The sequence below is a fragment of the Centroberyx gerrardi genome, chromosome 2 (assembly GCF_048128805.1).
Source record: "Centroberyx gerrardi isolate f3 chromosome 2, fCenGer3.hap1.cur.20231027, whole genome shotgun sequence".
Taxonomy (NCBI): Eukaryota; Metazoa; Chordata; class Actinopteri; order Beryciformes; family Berycidae; genus Centroberyx; species Centroberyx gerrardi.
This window is the reverse complement of record NC_135998.1, coordinates 8872464-8890155: the sequence shown is the minus strand read 5'-3', so window position 1 is coordinate 8890155 and position 17692 is coordinate 8872464. Positions and strand designations below refer to the sequence as shown.

Below are 17692 nucleotides of genomic sequence, written 5' to 3'. Positions count from 1 at the left end.
CGTCATTTTAAGTCGACACTGATGCGTAGCCATGACAACACCCGAGACGGTTCACAAAGTATATAGCATCTTTGACAACACGGAGCGAAGTAAAAACAAAGTATTTCGGATTTCAAAGTAATTGGTACTTTTAATCGATTTAGAACAGCCTCGATAGCAGCGTCTATCTTGTCTATAGCGGTCGCCATTGTTGTTATTACTCCTGCTTGGTTCCGGCGCACAGCTTGACAACGCTTGACAACAGCTTGACAACGGCATTAGTCCCGCCCGTGGCGCTGATTGGCTAATCGTTAGTCCCCCCCGGCGCTCATTGGACCGATCATTTTTCAACCGAGAAACCGCTGTTTCATGTCATGATGCCAGACCAGAATCAGTCAACTCGGTGGAGTGGGCGGATTCAAAGGTCTGGACCCAGGCAAGAAAAATAGCTAAATCCCCCAAAAACCGAACTATCCCCATATGGCAACTCACCAGTCCATCCTTACTCTGAATGATTGAGATAGAGCTGTCTCTGTCAGACTTACTGTATGAATCCTGAAACAGTAAGGGAGGCTACATGACAAGCCCTGAAGTGTTTCATACTTCTCTTCAAGAACGACAGGGTATTCAAAAATATTGTGAGTTTAAATGCTTGCGTTACTTTGGCAATATCAGCCTAGTTTTTACCTCTGAACAAATTCAATGTTTTTGCTCCAAGGACGTGGATAGCAACATTTTTCATTCAAGAGGACATTCCAGGACATATTCTCCCTTTTGTTTTTGTTATCGAGGATGCTCAAACTGGCACATTTTATGAGACATTAAGACAGACATAGGACTCTAAAGCCCAGACCCTTGTGTACTTGCATGAAAATTAAGCCAATGTCAGGCTTATAAAACATATTTGCGAAAAAATAAAATAAAATAAAAACCCAACATTCTCATCAGTAGTTACAAAAATGTATAAAAAATGATACATTGAGCTTTAAGGGAAACTAGGCAATGTAAATACTATGGCTTTATGGCTCTTTAATGTAAAACAAAAGACATGTTCTGTTTTTCGCATATTATACTTCACACTTAATTTTTACACCAAAATTCATAGCATTTCCTGCTCTCCTGTCCCTGTTTTTCCGTTTTCTCATACTTAATACTTTATATTTACACCATAGAAACTCATAGCAACTAAATGTAACCCTAAACTAAACACTGTGGCTGCCACCCACCCTTCCCTGCTCAATGTATTCCCATCTACTCTCTGCTACAGTGAACATTTCTAATCAATTTTTAAGTCACAGGTGCTTTGTGTACATGAAATATGGCCTTAAATTGGAAAATTTTTGGTTTACATCCCTTAGAGCCTGATGTGTCATTTTTGATACAAGGCATTTCAGAAGACCCAGGATTGCAAAAACTTAATATTTTTCTTTGAAGTTTTGCACAGGTGTTCTTGGACATCTAATAATCCTTGTGCATGTACTGGAATTCAGAAACTCACTTTTCATATAGTGTACATGGAACAGATTTTGTTTGCATCCGTGATGACGATAATCCATGAGATAGTAATTTAGGGACAATCCAAAATTGTGATTACACAAATCCACCACTATTATATACAAAGTATGTTCATCAGAATCTATTTTAATAGAAAAAGGGGCTTATTCTTAATGCAAAAAATGACACCTGCTGTAGTCAGATATAGAAATAATGTATAAATACATTTAAATTATTTTTTAAATAATACATAACGTTATGTTGTGTCCCAGGGCATTAATTATCATTGGAAACATGTAAATATGTTTAATAAATATGACTGACACACTGTTTTTACAATTATTAATTACCGCTCTGATTGTGGTTATAAAAGCCAGTTGCCTTTTGATATGATTCAGTTTATCATGGCCAACATTGCAATTACAGCAGTAGAAGAGCATGAGGAGGAAGAGCTTTTCTCTGCCGTTCTGACACGTCTATGCAATCCATTGCACTGACACACAGGTGGACAAGGTGTTAAATACGTAAAGCTTGATTAACACATTGGTTTTGATTGGCTGTCACCCGGCCCACAGCTGAGGATAACACAGCGGTAATATGGCTCCGTCACAGTATTCGCAGCTGTTGTAAATTTATGAATTAGGTGAAATTACTGGGTCACAGATTTTGCGCCCCACTATTCTGTTACAGCAGGATTTTATGAATGAGCCCCTAAGTTGTTTATATTTTGGAATTGGTAACCTACAGACCATTTACCAGCCGTTAAAAGATGCTGTTGCAAAAATGATACGGGCTTAATCTGAGATCATTCTGGTACTAAGCTGTTTTGTTAGTATCCTCATTTTTGCAGAACTAAAAGATTAATTGTAAATGGCCATTATTATCAGATTCATAATCTACTATTGCATCAACTATACAACATTGGCTGTATATAGCTATATTTTGCCCTTGTCCTTGTTGAAAAACAACTGACCATTTTTGGTATTTTAAGTTGTTTTTTTCTGAAATTGTACTGTAGTATTTTTTTCTCTTGTCACATTAATTTTAATTTCATAACGCTCAGGCTCTTTTTCTCTGCAAATGTTTGAATTATTAAAGGATGGTTTTCAGAAGGGAGCAGAGACATTTGTGGAGATCACATATTTTTTAATGGTGCCCTATAGGCATAATGTTCGTTGCCGGCATCAGGCAGCAGCTGCAGCCACCCAGAGAGGCCACTCCTTCTTTGTAAAGCAGAGGAAGGCTTCCTAAAGTTGCCGCTCTACTTAGAGTGACCCTCGATAGTTTGAAAAGTTTACATGTTATGCCATTATCATAGTAGAGACAAAAAAAAGTAGAGAAATTGTTTTGTTTCTTTTACAAAGTTCTGATCATCAGCTAGAAAAGAAATGAACAGTACCCTGGCTGTTACTCCGGTTAGGTTCTCACTCGAGTTGTTTACATGTACTTTGATACACTGTGATTGAGTATTCTTGTCGACCATGAATAAATCAGTGAACAGAATATTCCTTTGGCACATTTGGCATGGCATTGCTATCAATTCCGGATTTCTTCTCTTTTACATAATGCTGTTAACATGATTTCCCTCGCGTTTATTCATTTACTGTCAAAACAAGTCATCTGGGTAACTCTTTCTGAGGTACCGACTGTGAACCTTGCCACTTACCATTCTGTAGTCGCAGCAAATGCTGCACAAAAATTTACCTGGTTGTTGGCGGAGGTCACTGCTCCAGATATGCCTGAATTTTGAATTTGCTTCAGTAGTAAATAGTAATTATTAGTGCCTAACTAACTACTCAGCCAAGTGGCTATACTCCCAGCATGTTATTTGATGTGGTCAGGCGGTAGTGCTGTTAGATCTGTCATCAGGATTTTTTGTATACAGTCAAACTCTGCTGTCTAGTAGCATTGGAACAGTCACAAAACTAGATGGCACTCAGTAGAGCGCAAACCTCCGCCAACGCTATGCAATTGTCAATATATGCCAGTTCCACTTGTTTCACATCAGGCACATTTTCATGACTGTACCTGAAATGGGACCTGAGATCTGCCTGTTGTAACCACTTTTAAGCATCTCTCAATGGGGAGAGAGGCTGTAGAGGGAAGTAATGAGATTCAGTCGATGGTTCGGATGGTCAGAAAGCTCCTCATTGGTCCCTGGATGAAAGGAACTAAAGTTAATGTTAATGCAGCTAATCATATGTCTGTATTTAATCTGACATATTTATTTACAGCCACAACAGCAGCTAGTGTGAGCTAATTATAATAAATGAGTAAAGTTCATTCAGTACCACGTTATCATTTGTGTTCCATTTTCTATTAAAATACCACATTATGCTTGCTATTTATTAACTGTTGTGCATGGCAGTGTCAATAGTAGTTGCAGTTGGAGCGCTAATTGCACTGTTGCCACTTCAGGCAGAGTGTCAACAGACACTCAGAGCGGAAGGCAAGAGAAATTAAAAAGATGGCTACTGCAGCTGTTTGGCAGTTCTTCAGGTTCAAGTCAGATGATATGGGAAAGCCAGCTGATTTGCAATGTTGTGTGCGGGCTTTGCATGAATAATTTTTAGCAATGGATATTAAGACAAGAATCAAATGCATAGCACTTTCCATTGATGACCAGAGACGCAAAATACTTTTTTAACAGGCGCTGCTTCAGTACAGTGGTGACTGAACCTGACCCATTTTAAAGGAATAGTTCACCCAAAAATGAAAATTCAGACACAAACACAAAAACTGAAGTCTTTGGGGACCGATCTTTAGAGTTCTGAAAAGAGCAGAAAAAGAACAGAAAATATCCGTAAAATGACTCCATACAGCTCTTGCAACATAATCCAAGTCTCCTGAAGCCAACAATCGCATGGTGGGTGGAAAAGACCGATATTTACGCCATTATTTATCACAAATCGTCACTACAGCCAGCTTTTTTTTTCAAATCTCCTCGTGTCGTGAATCTCCTCCACTTCCTTGTTTACACTCCTAGTCACACAAACTGAAAAACTCTGCTGAAAGTGACTTTTAACATTATCCAAATACTTATCAGACTTTCAAACGTCTGCTCAGTCTAACACTATTCTTATTATTTCACATACCTCCATTCATTGTAGAGACAGCAGTCGGCTTCAGAAGCGGTAATTACACAGCCGGACTACACAGAAGGATTTATTGACATCTAGCGATTAGCTGGAGCGTCGTGAAAAATCACAGTTGTATTTCGCAATGATGCCTTGTTACGGAATCTCACAGGCTTTTCTCTGTTGAACCATGCGGGAAGACCTCTCACTCAGGTAATTTTTTAGATATCGACGCTGGGGAGAGAAGCTACAACAGCTAGGAAACAGACCAAAGACTGAAAAGGTAACATTAGGTCCGAGTGAAGCTTTTTCAGTTTGTGTGACGTAGCCGAGTGTAAACAAGCAAGTGGACGAGATTCACGACTGCGCACATGCAACTGTTTTTGAAGACAACTGGCTGTAGTGAAGAATTGCGCTAAATAATGGTGTAAATATCGGCCTTTTCCACTCACTGTGCGATTGTTGGCTTCAGGAGACTTGGATTATGCTGCAAGAGCTGTACGGAGTAATTTTATGGATATTGTTTGTTCTTTTTCTGCTCTTTTCGGAACTCTAAAGATCGGTCCCCAAAGACTTGGGTGTGTTTTATGGACTAACAAACTTCACCTGTGGTTCAACTGGCAAGAGGGTGAGTAGATAATGACTGAATTCTCATTTTTGGTTTTTGGGTGAACTATTCCTTTAACAGTTTAAGCCGGATTTAACATGCTTGTCCTTTTGCTCATTAACCTAGAGGCAAAATAGCCTAATAGTAGACTGTTTGTTTTCCGTTGGAGTAATACTGTAAGACTACTCGGCCGGAGCCCTGTTATATTTAGGCACATTTAGACTTGCCTGGTCTGTCTCCATCATATCTTTAAGAGAGGAAATTCTGTGAACTTTATTTCTGTTCGATGTCAATGATCTTGTCTTATCCAAACTTATATTAGCTGACTAGAATAGAACAAAAAAATGACTTTTCTGCCACTGGGGCAGTGGTTAAAATGAAAGGTTTGAATAGCAGGCATGTGATTGCAAGGTCAGTTTTGAATCCCCAGATGAGCTTGAAAAATCTGGGGTGAGAAACCAAATGAGTGTTTTCTCTTCCCTCAGCAAATACCGTCAAAGTACCATTGAGAGAGGCACTTGAGGGGATGCACTCCATTTACTCTGAGCCTCCTAAAATTATGTGAAAGGAGCACTATGTCCCCCATCAAGTGGCATGGAGAGCATGATTTTCTCCCATGTATTGAGGTATTTCTAAATGAAGGACGTGGGCGTGTCACTGTCAAACCCCCTCAGATTAAACATGGACAGCAGTCTACACTTGGTTGTGGAGGAATATTCTCCGCAAAAGAGTTTTTAGGTGAGGCGCAGCCAAAACACGCCTTCATCCCATGTTGCAATTTTAAAATTTTTGTATACGCCCGCAGAGTGCAGGATGGGTCATCAACAGAAATATGCTGTTTACCGGAAAGAGACGGTCTGTTAATTTTGATATCAAATTTCTAGAAATCATCATTTGTTGTAATTTTCTTTTGGCCTATATTAGTAAATAGTTGTTGTACACTAAGTCCAGCAACATTGGCAAAAAGCTAAAAAAAAAAAAAAAAAAGATTATTTTTCATTTCATGGGATCAAATACATTCTCTGTGCATGAAAATATTAGAATAGAATATTATGTTTTCCCAGCATGAAAGGATTACATGACAGAGACACAACTAGAAACAGGTAGAAGTCTGACATATATCACAGTGGAAAGGAAGAGTGTGGAGGTTTGGTGGTGGATGGGAGAATACATTTACCTTCAACTCCAACAACCTTGGTTCAACTTTTAAGTCTTACCTAAAGTTTCTACTCTGTCCCTGACCTTATTGTTTTAGTTGCCTAACCTTAACCAAAGTTGTTTTAGTTGCTTATACTTAGCTGTTACTGCTACTGTAGCGGTTTCACGTGATGAACAGGTGAAAACGGCATGTCCAGTTTGTACTATTGTCACATAATTGCGTAATCTGTGTTTCAGAGTTTGTGCTTATGTCACAAAATGTCATGAGACTGCGTTGTTTGGTCTAGTGAGGCTGCTCCGTGGACAACAGTACACTAACTGTGAGAAAGAAGAGAAATATGTTCTTGAAGGATTTGAAATGCATTAGAAACGAGTGGAATTTTCTCATACCATTGGCATTTCTTCTTTTCACTTTTTTTAAGAACATCTGATTTTGAGACTGAATACAAAATCAAATAACTAGCTAAGTTGAATATTTTTGCACTGTATGATGTATCTGATATCACAGACTAGAGTCATGGTTCCCTTGTCTGGCTTTGGGAATGAGTTGTTCAGGCTTATAAATGTTGATTAATTGAACTGTCTACGATCACAGAAATAATATATGTGAACTCTGTTTTAGGGTGAGCTTTTTTGTATTATTTTACTGTTTATTATTTCATACTGTAAGTCCTTACCATGGGAACTTATTTCCCATTAGGTCTTTCACGGGACATTTCTAACAAATTCCAGTATTTCTAGGAGATGATGTATGTATCCTAGCAATGCCAAGAAAGTATTGCTGAATTCTTTGTTTCATTGTTTCAGAAATTTGAAATATAATTTGTGTGCACCTACTATGAGAGAGAGAGAGAGGGAGAGAGAGATAGAGAGAGGGAGAGATAGAGAGAGGGAGAGAGAGAGAGAGAGAGGGAGAGATAGAGAGAGGGAGAGAGAGAGAGAGAGAGAGTTAGAAAAAAGCTTCTGCTCCTAATGTGGTCGTCCATCACCAGCATAAATCATAATAATCATAAATCATAACACTCACACACACTGATAAACACACGTGCACGCGTACACACCCACAGACTCTATCTCTCACTCTCTCTCTCTCTCATACACCCTCACGCACCCCCCCCCCCCCCCCCCCCCCCCACACACACACACACACACACACACCTACACACACGCACATTTCATCAGGGACATGCCTGGTTTGCTCCCAGCCACAACTCATTGCATCAAATTTCCTCAGGGAGATCTTTGAGCTCTACCTTTAGATCATGGATTGCATTTCTTGCTTGCTAATGCATACACACAAAATCTCTCACTGCTTAACTTCAAATCATGTTCTTTCAGAGCCAGACTCAGGCTTAAGTGATAGGTACTTGCAGGCCAGTGAGTGCTTGCTTCTTGTTCTTGCTTCTTACTTTGTGTCCATTGACAGGGATGTTGTGGAGGGTGAACCCAGCTAAATTCAGTTTACCCCAGCTTTTTTAATTTGCTACATAGTGTTAACCCAACAAGCTGACATAAATCTTTATAATTGCAGTTCACAGCAGTAAACTTAGTGTGTAACATCGATCCATTTTGAATTACATGAAAATAGAGTCTTTAAAAAAGCTTTTCTGATATAACTATTTGGTGGCTGGTATAACGTTGGTTGCTCACCTCTTAGTTTAGATTGAGGAGAAGATGAGGTGCTGCCTGTTTTACCTGCAAATCAAAATGTTGTCAAAAGTGTATTAATAAAGTCCCTCTTGTGTGGGATTTACTCCATTCATTTCATTGTTTAGCCACCTTTTTATTGACTGGTTTACGGCCTGTGTTTGCTGTCTATACAGATGATTACATGCATTTTGTGCATTTTGTGCCTAAGGACACTGTAATGATAGGCATTTTGTGTGTACATTTAGCTTACTGGCTGCTTGCCTTTATTAGTATCCTGCAAATTTCTGAACCCTGTCATTGCAGACTTTGCATTTTCGGCCCAAGCCATAATGTATGACTCAAGGCGAAATATTGCACTTGTTGTCAAGATTTATATATTCATGCATTCATGCTCTCAGCACTAATATTAATCTGGACATTTATTCTTTATGTCTTAGCGGAGATGGGGATGCATTTCAAGGGAAGAAAAATATATTTTGTGCAGTTTAGTATGCATATGTTAGTTTATCTACCTTTGATTTTATACTAGGCATGAGATATCCTCCCAGACAACTGCGGAAAAAACTATTAAGAAGAACAAGAAAGATAAGAAATCTATTATGTTTGTTTTGATGATCGGGCCTAACTGCTCTGACCTTGTTCACAGCAAGGGCGATTTGAAAACAAACTATAGAGGCGTTTTATGAATGGCCTTTTGACAGAAAATTAGCAGGAAGTCTTGCTGTTTTTCCTTTTACTTCCAGCGAACAGTGTTTTGCTATATCAAAGTGACGACCCCAATTACTCCAAGCGAGCTTCCATGAACATTATGGATATCTTTGTTTACAGTGGCTTTTGTACTGTATGTTGCCTTACTGGCTACTAAAACATACAGCAAAAATGAATCAATACTGCAATTTAAAAATGTAATATCTAAGAATGTCATTTGTTCTTGATTAATCAGAAAAATTGAGTATGTGTGTATGTCTTTATGTGTGTGTGTTTGCATGTGTGTGCGTGAGTTGCAGAGAGCAAGAGCTCCCTAGTAATGGTTTCCTTGTATAATTGTTACACTCTATGTAGGAATATGCTCAGCTGTGGCACTTACATCTGCTGTCCTTTCTATCCTGAGTGGAGTTTAGAGCGAGCGGTTCAATGTGAATCTAACTCTCTCTCTTGCGCGTGTGAACACACACACACACACACGCACACACACACACACACATACTTAAACAGTGTGTGCCCCTACATAGACCTTGTTACACAAATCACTCCCATTCCAAAGCTGAGGTGTGGGCAGTGCTCCACTCATCTATCATTAATTTACCATTACTTTTCACAAAGAAATTACATATTCAATCTGTTTCCCATTCTGTGCCTCTCTTTTCTTAGCCTTTGATGGGGAAAGACAGTACCATGCAGCTTCACAAGAGAGTACAGGTAAATGGGTGGGGAGATACAATGGGGATAATTGGAGCCCAGAGTGGAGAGAGAGGCTTGTGATCCCTCCGAGAGTGGCTGGCATATGTATGTGTTTCTTCCAGCTCCCCTGACAGAGAGCAAACTAATTACATCATGTTTGCATTCCGCTAATTAGCACCCTAATTAAAAGCACATGAAGACTACTGAGGAGGTGGATGAAAGATGGGGCAGCTCTGGACTCTCCCAGGAGAACGTGAAACCTGTTTATTGAAAGGACCAGGATTTTGTCTTAGAAGCGGTCACTCTTTGTGGGGAATAACTACAGGCGCTCTTATTTAATAGCTAGGGAACTTCGTCCTTAATTACGTCTCTTCTGTCTTTTTGTCCTCTAGGCGATGAAATAAAGTCGGTCTATTAAACGTGATGTTTCAGGTGACATCTCAAACACCACTGGTGTGAATTTGACGAAAATTGGAGGGATTATGCATTTTGTCACTTGGATCTGGTGTTTAAAAAATTACACATGGCCTGATGGGGTCACTATAATTAAAACTGCTACATCACAGGTTGACAAAACTTGGAGAGATGATGCATCTTGATAATGATTGGCCAAAGGGGTACCTTCATCATTCGTGGGGGACGACATGCTTACTGCTGCCTTGTTCTCTTACTGTATCATACTGTATCCTTGCCTTGATACTACGGATGCACGGATCCGATATCCAGTATCAGGATCCGATCCCAGTATCAGCTACAGGTTGTCCAATCAACCCCTGATCCATTTCTTTATTTCTTTATTTAGTTTTCCCACTCTGATCCATTTATGCAAAGTAATGTAAAAAAGTATTTGCTGTAAACAAGCACCATCCACCACTTACGGCGGCGGAGAGAGTGCAGACAGTCATGTCTGCAGTCAGGCGTTACTTAACAAGCACAGATCCTGTACAGACCCATGGCATGTGCTCAACTGAAACACTGCAGCAGGGTTATATTACCTAATTCCACTAACGTAACTTAAATACCACAAGATAATAACGTTACCTACCGTTAAAGTTTGTAGGGCAGTCTACAAATCCCAGGCGAGTTTGGAGCAGATTGTGGAATGTCAAGTTACACTTTTGTTTTTAAACCGGAGACTCTGTTGGATTGAGTTCAATGCTGCTGGTCTGCTGTCTGTGCTTCTCCACATGACAGACATAACGTGATGCGCACATCAGGCGCATCAGAGATCGATCAATTTCTATACACTGACCAACTTTTGACTTTGTGCCTCTGTACGGGAAACACTGCATCTCGCAGTCAAAGACGCCCATAGAGGCCATCTGATGAAGCGCATCATCTCACGAAGCGACAGGTGTCTGACTGACTGACTGACCTGAATTTGGCTCCTGATGCCCTCGGCTGCACCGTGGGAAAAAGAGAGCAAAAGCTAATTATAATGTTTGCAGTGCACATGTTTTGAGGGGTGGCAGCAGCAGAACTAATTACAATACTACTAATTTTAGGCACTTTAACACCAATGTGGCAAGGAATGCCATGACTTTTCACAGATAGTAGCTCAGAAGAAGAGTTTATTGCACTGGATGACCCGCCCCTCTCAGTGATGGAAGATGGGCTTCTGCCCCATGCTGCCGCTGAGTTTGACTGCGCATGCATTCATTCGAGCTTTACTTTACAAAGTGTGGTGTAAAAGTAAAACATTTTCAATTAATTACAAAATCAGATCAGATCTATCGGATATCAGCTATCAGCTATCCGCAGATCTATCGGATATCTACTCCGTATCAGCAGATGCTGAATATTTAATAGCTCAGATCGGTATTGGAGAAAAAAAATTACATCCCTTGCTCCAACTTGCTATGTTTTGCTTACATAATCATGGATTTGTTATAGCTTTGCTTAATTCCATAGATTTACAGCGACCAATCAAGACCAGTTGGTTACCAGTGGTGTTGTAATGGTTCATGCATTTTCCACTTTGGGCAGAAAGTGTTAGTGATATTGATTACATAATGGCAACAAGTGGGCTAGCTGATGTACTCAATTTCACTGTTTTCCCCAGAACCTTTCAACCACCAGGAGCCTGTCTCTCACAAAGCAAGTTCAGCATAGTCAGGGCATATTTGCGAAAGCTGGCTTCACAAATTCTAATAATTGCGATCCTCGCTAACTGATTTCATGAAACTGGTTTTCAACTCGCTCTGTCAATCATATGCAACATGGACAGATCCAGGGCAGACGGTTTAAGATAAGAGAAGATTAAACTATTGATCACCATGGGGAAATTAGGTCATTGCAGCAGTGAAAGTAAAATGATTCAGCAGGGAAAATTAAATAGAAAATATGCACACAACTAGACAACAAACTATAACAGCGAAAAGTAACAGTGTTTCTGCATGTATAAAGCCTCATCACTGTCCTGTCATTAAGGTACAGTGGACATACTTTTCATTGATACAGTATTGTGTCATCACATTGAGTTTCTGAAAGGATTTTCCATTTACAAAGTCGGCCTCATCTTGCCCCGGGCTGCGGTGATGGGAATATGGGTGCAATCTATTTCACTAATCAATCTACCAATTACTCTGGAAATCATATGAAAGAATTCCAATGCACTTAATATGCAACAGTAAATTTAATTCATTTTTGATAACGATAGTCTACTAATGTGTGCTACCTATTTCATAGAGGCCCTGTTTTAGCTATTTGAATAAAGCCCTCTTTTACAGCGAATAGCCCTGAAATGCTACAAACATTTATTATCTCTTTCAGATGTGATAGTCTGAACATAACCTGCTCCGAAGCAGGTTAGGCATGCAGCCAACAGTCAGTTACCATGGTGATCTACCTCACTTTAAAGTGAGCCACTGTTGTGAGACCGAAAAGTCAGGGTTAAGCCCAAAGTTAGCTCGCTAACCCTCTAAACTCGCTTCGTGAGGCAGGCCCCAGCTAGGTCTATATGTTTGTGTGTGATTGTGTGTGTGTGTGTGTGTGCCTGTGCAAGTGTTTGTATGTGTCAGTCTTTGTGTCTGTGTTTGTGTGCATGTGTGAGAGTTTACGTGGAAGTATGTGCATGTGTATTTACAGCAGTGCAGCCTGGGTTGTTTTCTTTGTGTTTGTGTTCTGTTGAAACTGTCCAGGGTTGCATGATGATTTGTGCAGCTGTCTTCGCTTGACTCCTCTCCACCTGCGAGGTAGATAGAGCATTGAGTGAAGGCTTGTCAACCTGTTTGATAACAGTTAAATCAAAGTTCTGCTCTGGGCGTACTAGATGGAGCACCCTACGTTACAGAACACAGATCTGCTTTTCACTGACAACCATCTCAGCTTTGGCAGCAAGAAGTTAGGCCCACATAATTTCTGGCAGACTCTGAAAGCTTTAGAAATTCCTTAGACTGGTAAAACTCAAAGCATCTAGGTGATACGCACATCTGTGTTGTGGATTTACTTGAAGCCAAGACCCAAATGGGCTCTTTTAAAGGTTAAATCATAAACAAGGGGGGTTAAGAAGAAAAATGCATAGAGACAACCTTGGATATGTGAGCTGAGTGTGCCTCTGTCTCTCTTGGTTTGCAGATTAATTCAAAGCTTGTGGCTCTCAATGAAAGCAAAAGTCAAAATCTCTCTCACTAATTTGCAACAAGCTTGAGTGGACCTGGAGGAAATCCTCTGGCATTTAAAGGCAAGGGCGTAGGTTTGATTTTGACATTGGTAGGGACACAAATGGGGGAGGTCCGGAGGGGATGTAACCCCCACTGGAAGCTGAGGTGTTTTGCATTTATGATAGACTTCTGACTGCCATTTCATGTCATCTAGATCAGTGATTCTCAACCTTTTTCATATCGAGGACCCCTAGTTTAGTCCACATTAGACTGTGGTAGCATTAGCTGTAGCTCCCAGCTCCCAAAAGCTGTGTTTTGTGAAAACGGAAGACTTTATTGGAACTTTTATGGTAACGTGTCCATGATACTAAGGCCAAGGAGGCTTAATGAAAGTTTGAGCCACCAAGGAGCAGCCGTCTGGAAACCGTGACAAAATGAAGTTCCTGGTAGGTGTTTTTGTAGAGCAGCATTTTGGATGCCAGTAATGGCACGTAAAAATCAGCTGTGTCCGTTTGGTATTTTAGTGACTGACTGTGACTCACTGTGAACTTGACTACTCCGTGGGAGGGGAGGGGCTGTGGGTGGGGTGTCAGCGATGATCAAGTAGCGCAGTGCAATTTTAGTGTCAAGGATTACCGGGATGTGTGCTTGTCCTGGCTGCCTGCTCAGACCAGGTCAACGGTGGATGGTGCAAAGCTCAGTCTGTTCTGTGCTATTTTGGTGGTTTTACCAAGTGATCCCATTGAAAAGCTTACCAACAAATTTTGGACAGAGTGCGCTGCATTTCAAGGGAAGGAAAAGAAGTGACTGTGGCACACGAAATTACCAAAACATTAGCAAACATAAAGGCCTTTACACATGATTGCCAGTTTGCTCTTTGCTCACGGTGAGATGAGGCGCAGAGCCAAGCGCTGAAGCAAAACCAAGACAAAAAAGCACAAAGCTACATCATCAAGAAGCACGGCGGGTAGATGGAAAAGCAGGCAATTTGAAAAACATCCTTTCATAAACTATATGCCAACTATATGCGCAACACCCAAGGTGGTGCCACCGCGAGGTTGGGCATCAGCGCTCTCTCCATAGGAAAACAATGGCTCAGCTGGCACAAAGTGATTTTGCCGGTGCACATGTGTAGGCAGCTTAAGTCGCCACACCCTGTGCGCCCACGCCATGCACCATTGACTGTGCTTTGTGCCATGCACCGTGCGCCATTGATTCACAACACACGGCCCTGGGATTGTTATGCTCAAGAAAGCTAATTCTTTCAAAGTTAACCAAGAAATACCATATTAACTACACTAAATGTATTAACAACAAAACAAAACGTCATGAGGCACGTTTTTATTCTGACACATAGCACATTTTAAAATAAATTTAATGAAAAGTGAAACATATGTGACCCTGCATGCTTGTTGGATCATGTAATTAGTTAAGCAAAGCAATCTAATAGGTCAGTTTTTCAGCTATTGTTTAGATGTAGACCTGAGATCTAGACCTGCGCCTCATTGGAGGGTAATTGAGATAGCAATCATTGCACACAATACGCACGACATTACCATTAACTCTCTATTTAAAGACCTCTCTATTTGTCTGAGATAAAATGTTAATGTAAGCAAGTTCAGTTGAAGAAAATGGCATGTTTTGATTTAATCATCTCAACTTTAATTGACGTTTTCAAAATGAACACTGGCAAGGGTTCTGTGTGTTGGGTTTTCATTTTAAAAACTCTGTTAGACAGAGAAGCCACTCTACCTCAACCTTCTGAGCCATATAAGCACAGGGGATTTCATCATCTGCTTAATTGCTTACCCTAATTTGCTTTGCTGGCATTGTCACAATCCCATTGTACTGTTATCAAATTACTGGGCACTGTAATTAACTTTACATTGTAACTACCACCACTGTAACTGGCTTGGACCAGCTGTCAAATGGTTTTAACTTTGTTGTCTCTTTTCTTCCCTTCCAGAATGAGTACACGTGTCCACGCCCGCTACCAGGTGCCTGGCTGGGAGACGTGCCTACCATCCACTAACTAGAAAGGAACTGCTTTGAATGGTGCAGCAAACCACACTAAAACAGGGATACAGAGAGAGAGACCCAGCCCGACCCTACTCCCGTAACATCTTTTACATCCAAGGATACAGTGAAATGGTACTCCGTAATCCGAGGACAACCTTGGATCAAGATCAAGAGGAAGAGATACTACTGTTTTTTGTTTTTTTTCTTAAGATTTTCTAATGTTATTTGGCCTGTGGTCTTTGGTCGTCAGCTTTGCTACATTCCATCTTGCTTCATCATTACGAAAACACTGACACACCGTTTGTTGTGGAAATGAAGTTTTACGGTGAGCGGCAGAACCTTGGAGGAAGACTCTTGGGAGCTAATGGATGGTTGTATCTAACTATGGGAGCTTACGAATCACATCGGCTACTTGTCTCCACGAGGAGAACATGGCTTTGTTTAACCGCAGACAAAAGACTGTACAAATTTAAGAGGCTTTAAAAAGTGTTAACTGAGCAATGAATCATTAATGAACACGCACCGTACAAGTAGCTGTGACTGCTCTGCTAACAAAGCTGTGTATAATTTAAAGCGAGTTGACATCTTTTAATGCCCTGCGAAGCGTCGTCTTTTCATCTTTTGAGATTTTTTAAGGAGAGTTCATCAAAGACCGGGATGGTGTAAACATGCCCTCATTGGAGCAGCAAAGAATTATGAGAGGAGTCACTGGTTTTCAGTACCTGTCAGTTCAGTAGTATCTGATTTCATCCAGCTCCCTCGGGGGGAAATCAAGTCAATAGCTGGAGGAGTGTTTGAAGTCTGAGAAATGCTGCCTGAAAAAAGAAACCCATACTCCTGCCAATGAAATTTGGTAGAGATTGTTTCTTTTTTTTCCTTTTTTTTTTGTTGCTGTCAAACCTCTACTACCTAGTTTCATTTGGAGGAAAGAGGGGCCAATCAGAAGCAAAAGGGAAGAGTTCCTCTCAAGGTTAAAATGTAATTTTCTGAAATTATACAGTTGTTAATATGTTGTACTTTATGAATATGTGTTTCTACCATTTTCAACACCAAATACCAAATAGCCAGATGGATCTTTTGGCTTTTGCCTCTCCCAAACATCTGGGGTCTGGGGAGAACTCTCTGTCACATTTCTCTATTTCTGTAAAATTAAAGAGGTTGTAGTGGATCCAGGATTCTTTCTTAAAATCAGTGAAAAATCCAAAAGCCTCAACTTCTCTTATGTCCAGCAGTGCTCCGTTGCTGAATCAGCTTTCATGTGTGTAATGTGTACGTCTTTGTGAACAAGTGATCTTGCAGTGACAGTCTTCAAGAGGAAGATTTTGTCTGAAAGATAACTTTGAGCACTGCTTACATCTTATGACTTTCGTTGAATTCATTCTCTATCAACCTTCATCTTCCTCAAATGACGAGACTATTTCCCTGAAGAGAGACTGCAAATGTTGCCGTGCGTGTTTCTGCGCGTGCTCGTGTCTTTCATCTGTAATCAATTCTTAATTATATTTGAGGGGCATTGAGTTGTGAATTGTTTCATCTTCAAACACTCCTATTAGATTTCTACACTGGAAAAAAGTAATTTTCTATTGTAAATTTCTGCTTTTCCCCCTAAATTTATTGATATTTAGTAATCAGCTGTATTCTTTGTTCACTTTAAACAGTCTGTTTTATAATAATAAAAAAAAAATGACTTTATTGGTGAGCAGTATGAATTGGTCAAATTAAAACATTCATTAATCATTTTTTGTGTTCAAGGTTTGTATTTGAATGTCTGAAACATTTTCTCACCGTGTGTGTGTGTGTGTGTGTGTGCTCGCCTTCTCCACGGTAATGTAATAAGGTTGCACACATTCTGTTCATTGTCTCCATACAGACATTTTGAAGTCTGTCTTATTCCCCACAGATCTTCAGTGATGAGGCTGTCACATCAACATTAGCCTCATTAATTTAGAGAGCAGAACATTGATCTCTGTCCGACCATTCTGTTCATGGTGACACTCACTGTGGGCGCTGGTCTGCTCCACAAACCCTCTAATTACGCTTCTTGTGTAATGCGTTGCATATTTCAAGAGGGGGCCAGCTTCGTGAATTTTCTCCATGTTCGCTGCACTTGGAACACGTCAAGCTGTCAGCTCAGAGGTCCAGATGGCCAATCTGCCCGACGCTCCCTGTGGTGTTTTCACACACCCCTCTCTACCTATCCCTCTTCCTACTACTACATTTCACCCTCACACATCTCTCTTCCTCTCTCACTGGCTTTGCTCTCTTGCCTTCATTTCTCATACTTTTAGCCAGTCTGTTACATCTCTCCCCATCGCTCTCCGTCTCTGAGCTGCATCCTCTCTGTCTCTCTTGCATATCTTTTTGTCTTTCTTTCATACATAGTCTCTCCACTTGATATCGTTATGTATTACTCTGTCCCTTCGCCCTCTCTGTCTATCTGTCTTATTCCCCTGTCGTCCTCTATGATCTTCCTAACTCAACCTCTATCTCTGGCACTGCATGTGCAATGGCAACACAGACAGCGCTGTATGCCTGTGAGCAGCCACTATGCATTATTCATGTGGTTCGGGCTCCATGTTGACCAAAGTCCAAACAGTTGGCAGTCCATAACGCTTCCACTGAAAGGCCCCAGGAAGAACATGTTCAACTATAAGCAAAATAAACTGATGTGTGATTTATCAACTCACCATCGTGACATTTTGTAA

At 40.5% G+C, this 17692-nt stretch overlaps 1 protein-coding gene across 1 annotated transcript in view; it reads left to right on the top strand.

Moving 5' to 3' along the window:
- The window catches only part of lrrtm4l1 (leucine rich repeat transmembrane neuronal 4 like 1), a 28655-nt gene extending 13655 nt beyond the window's left edge, over window positions 1-15000 (top strand). The window contains exon 3 of the mRNA XM_078288895.1: window positions 14935-15000. Within this exon, the coding sequence (XP_078145021.1) occupies window positions 14935-15000 (66 nt within the window). The remainder of the gene's footprint in view (window positions 1-14934) is intronic.
- Window positions 15001-17692: the final 2692 nt, after the last annotated feature.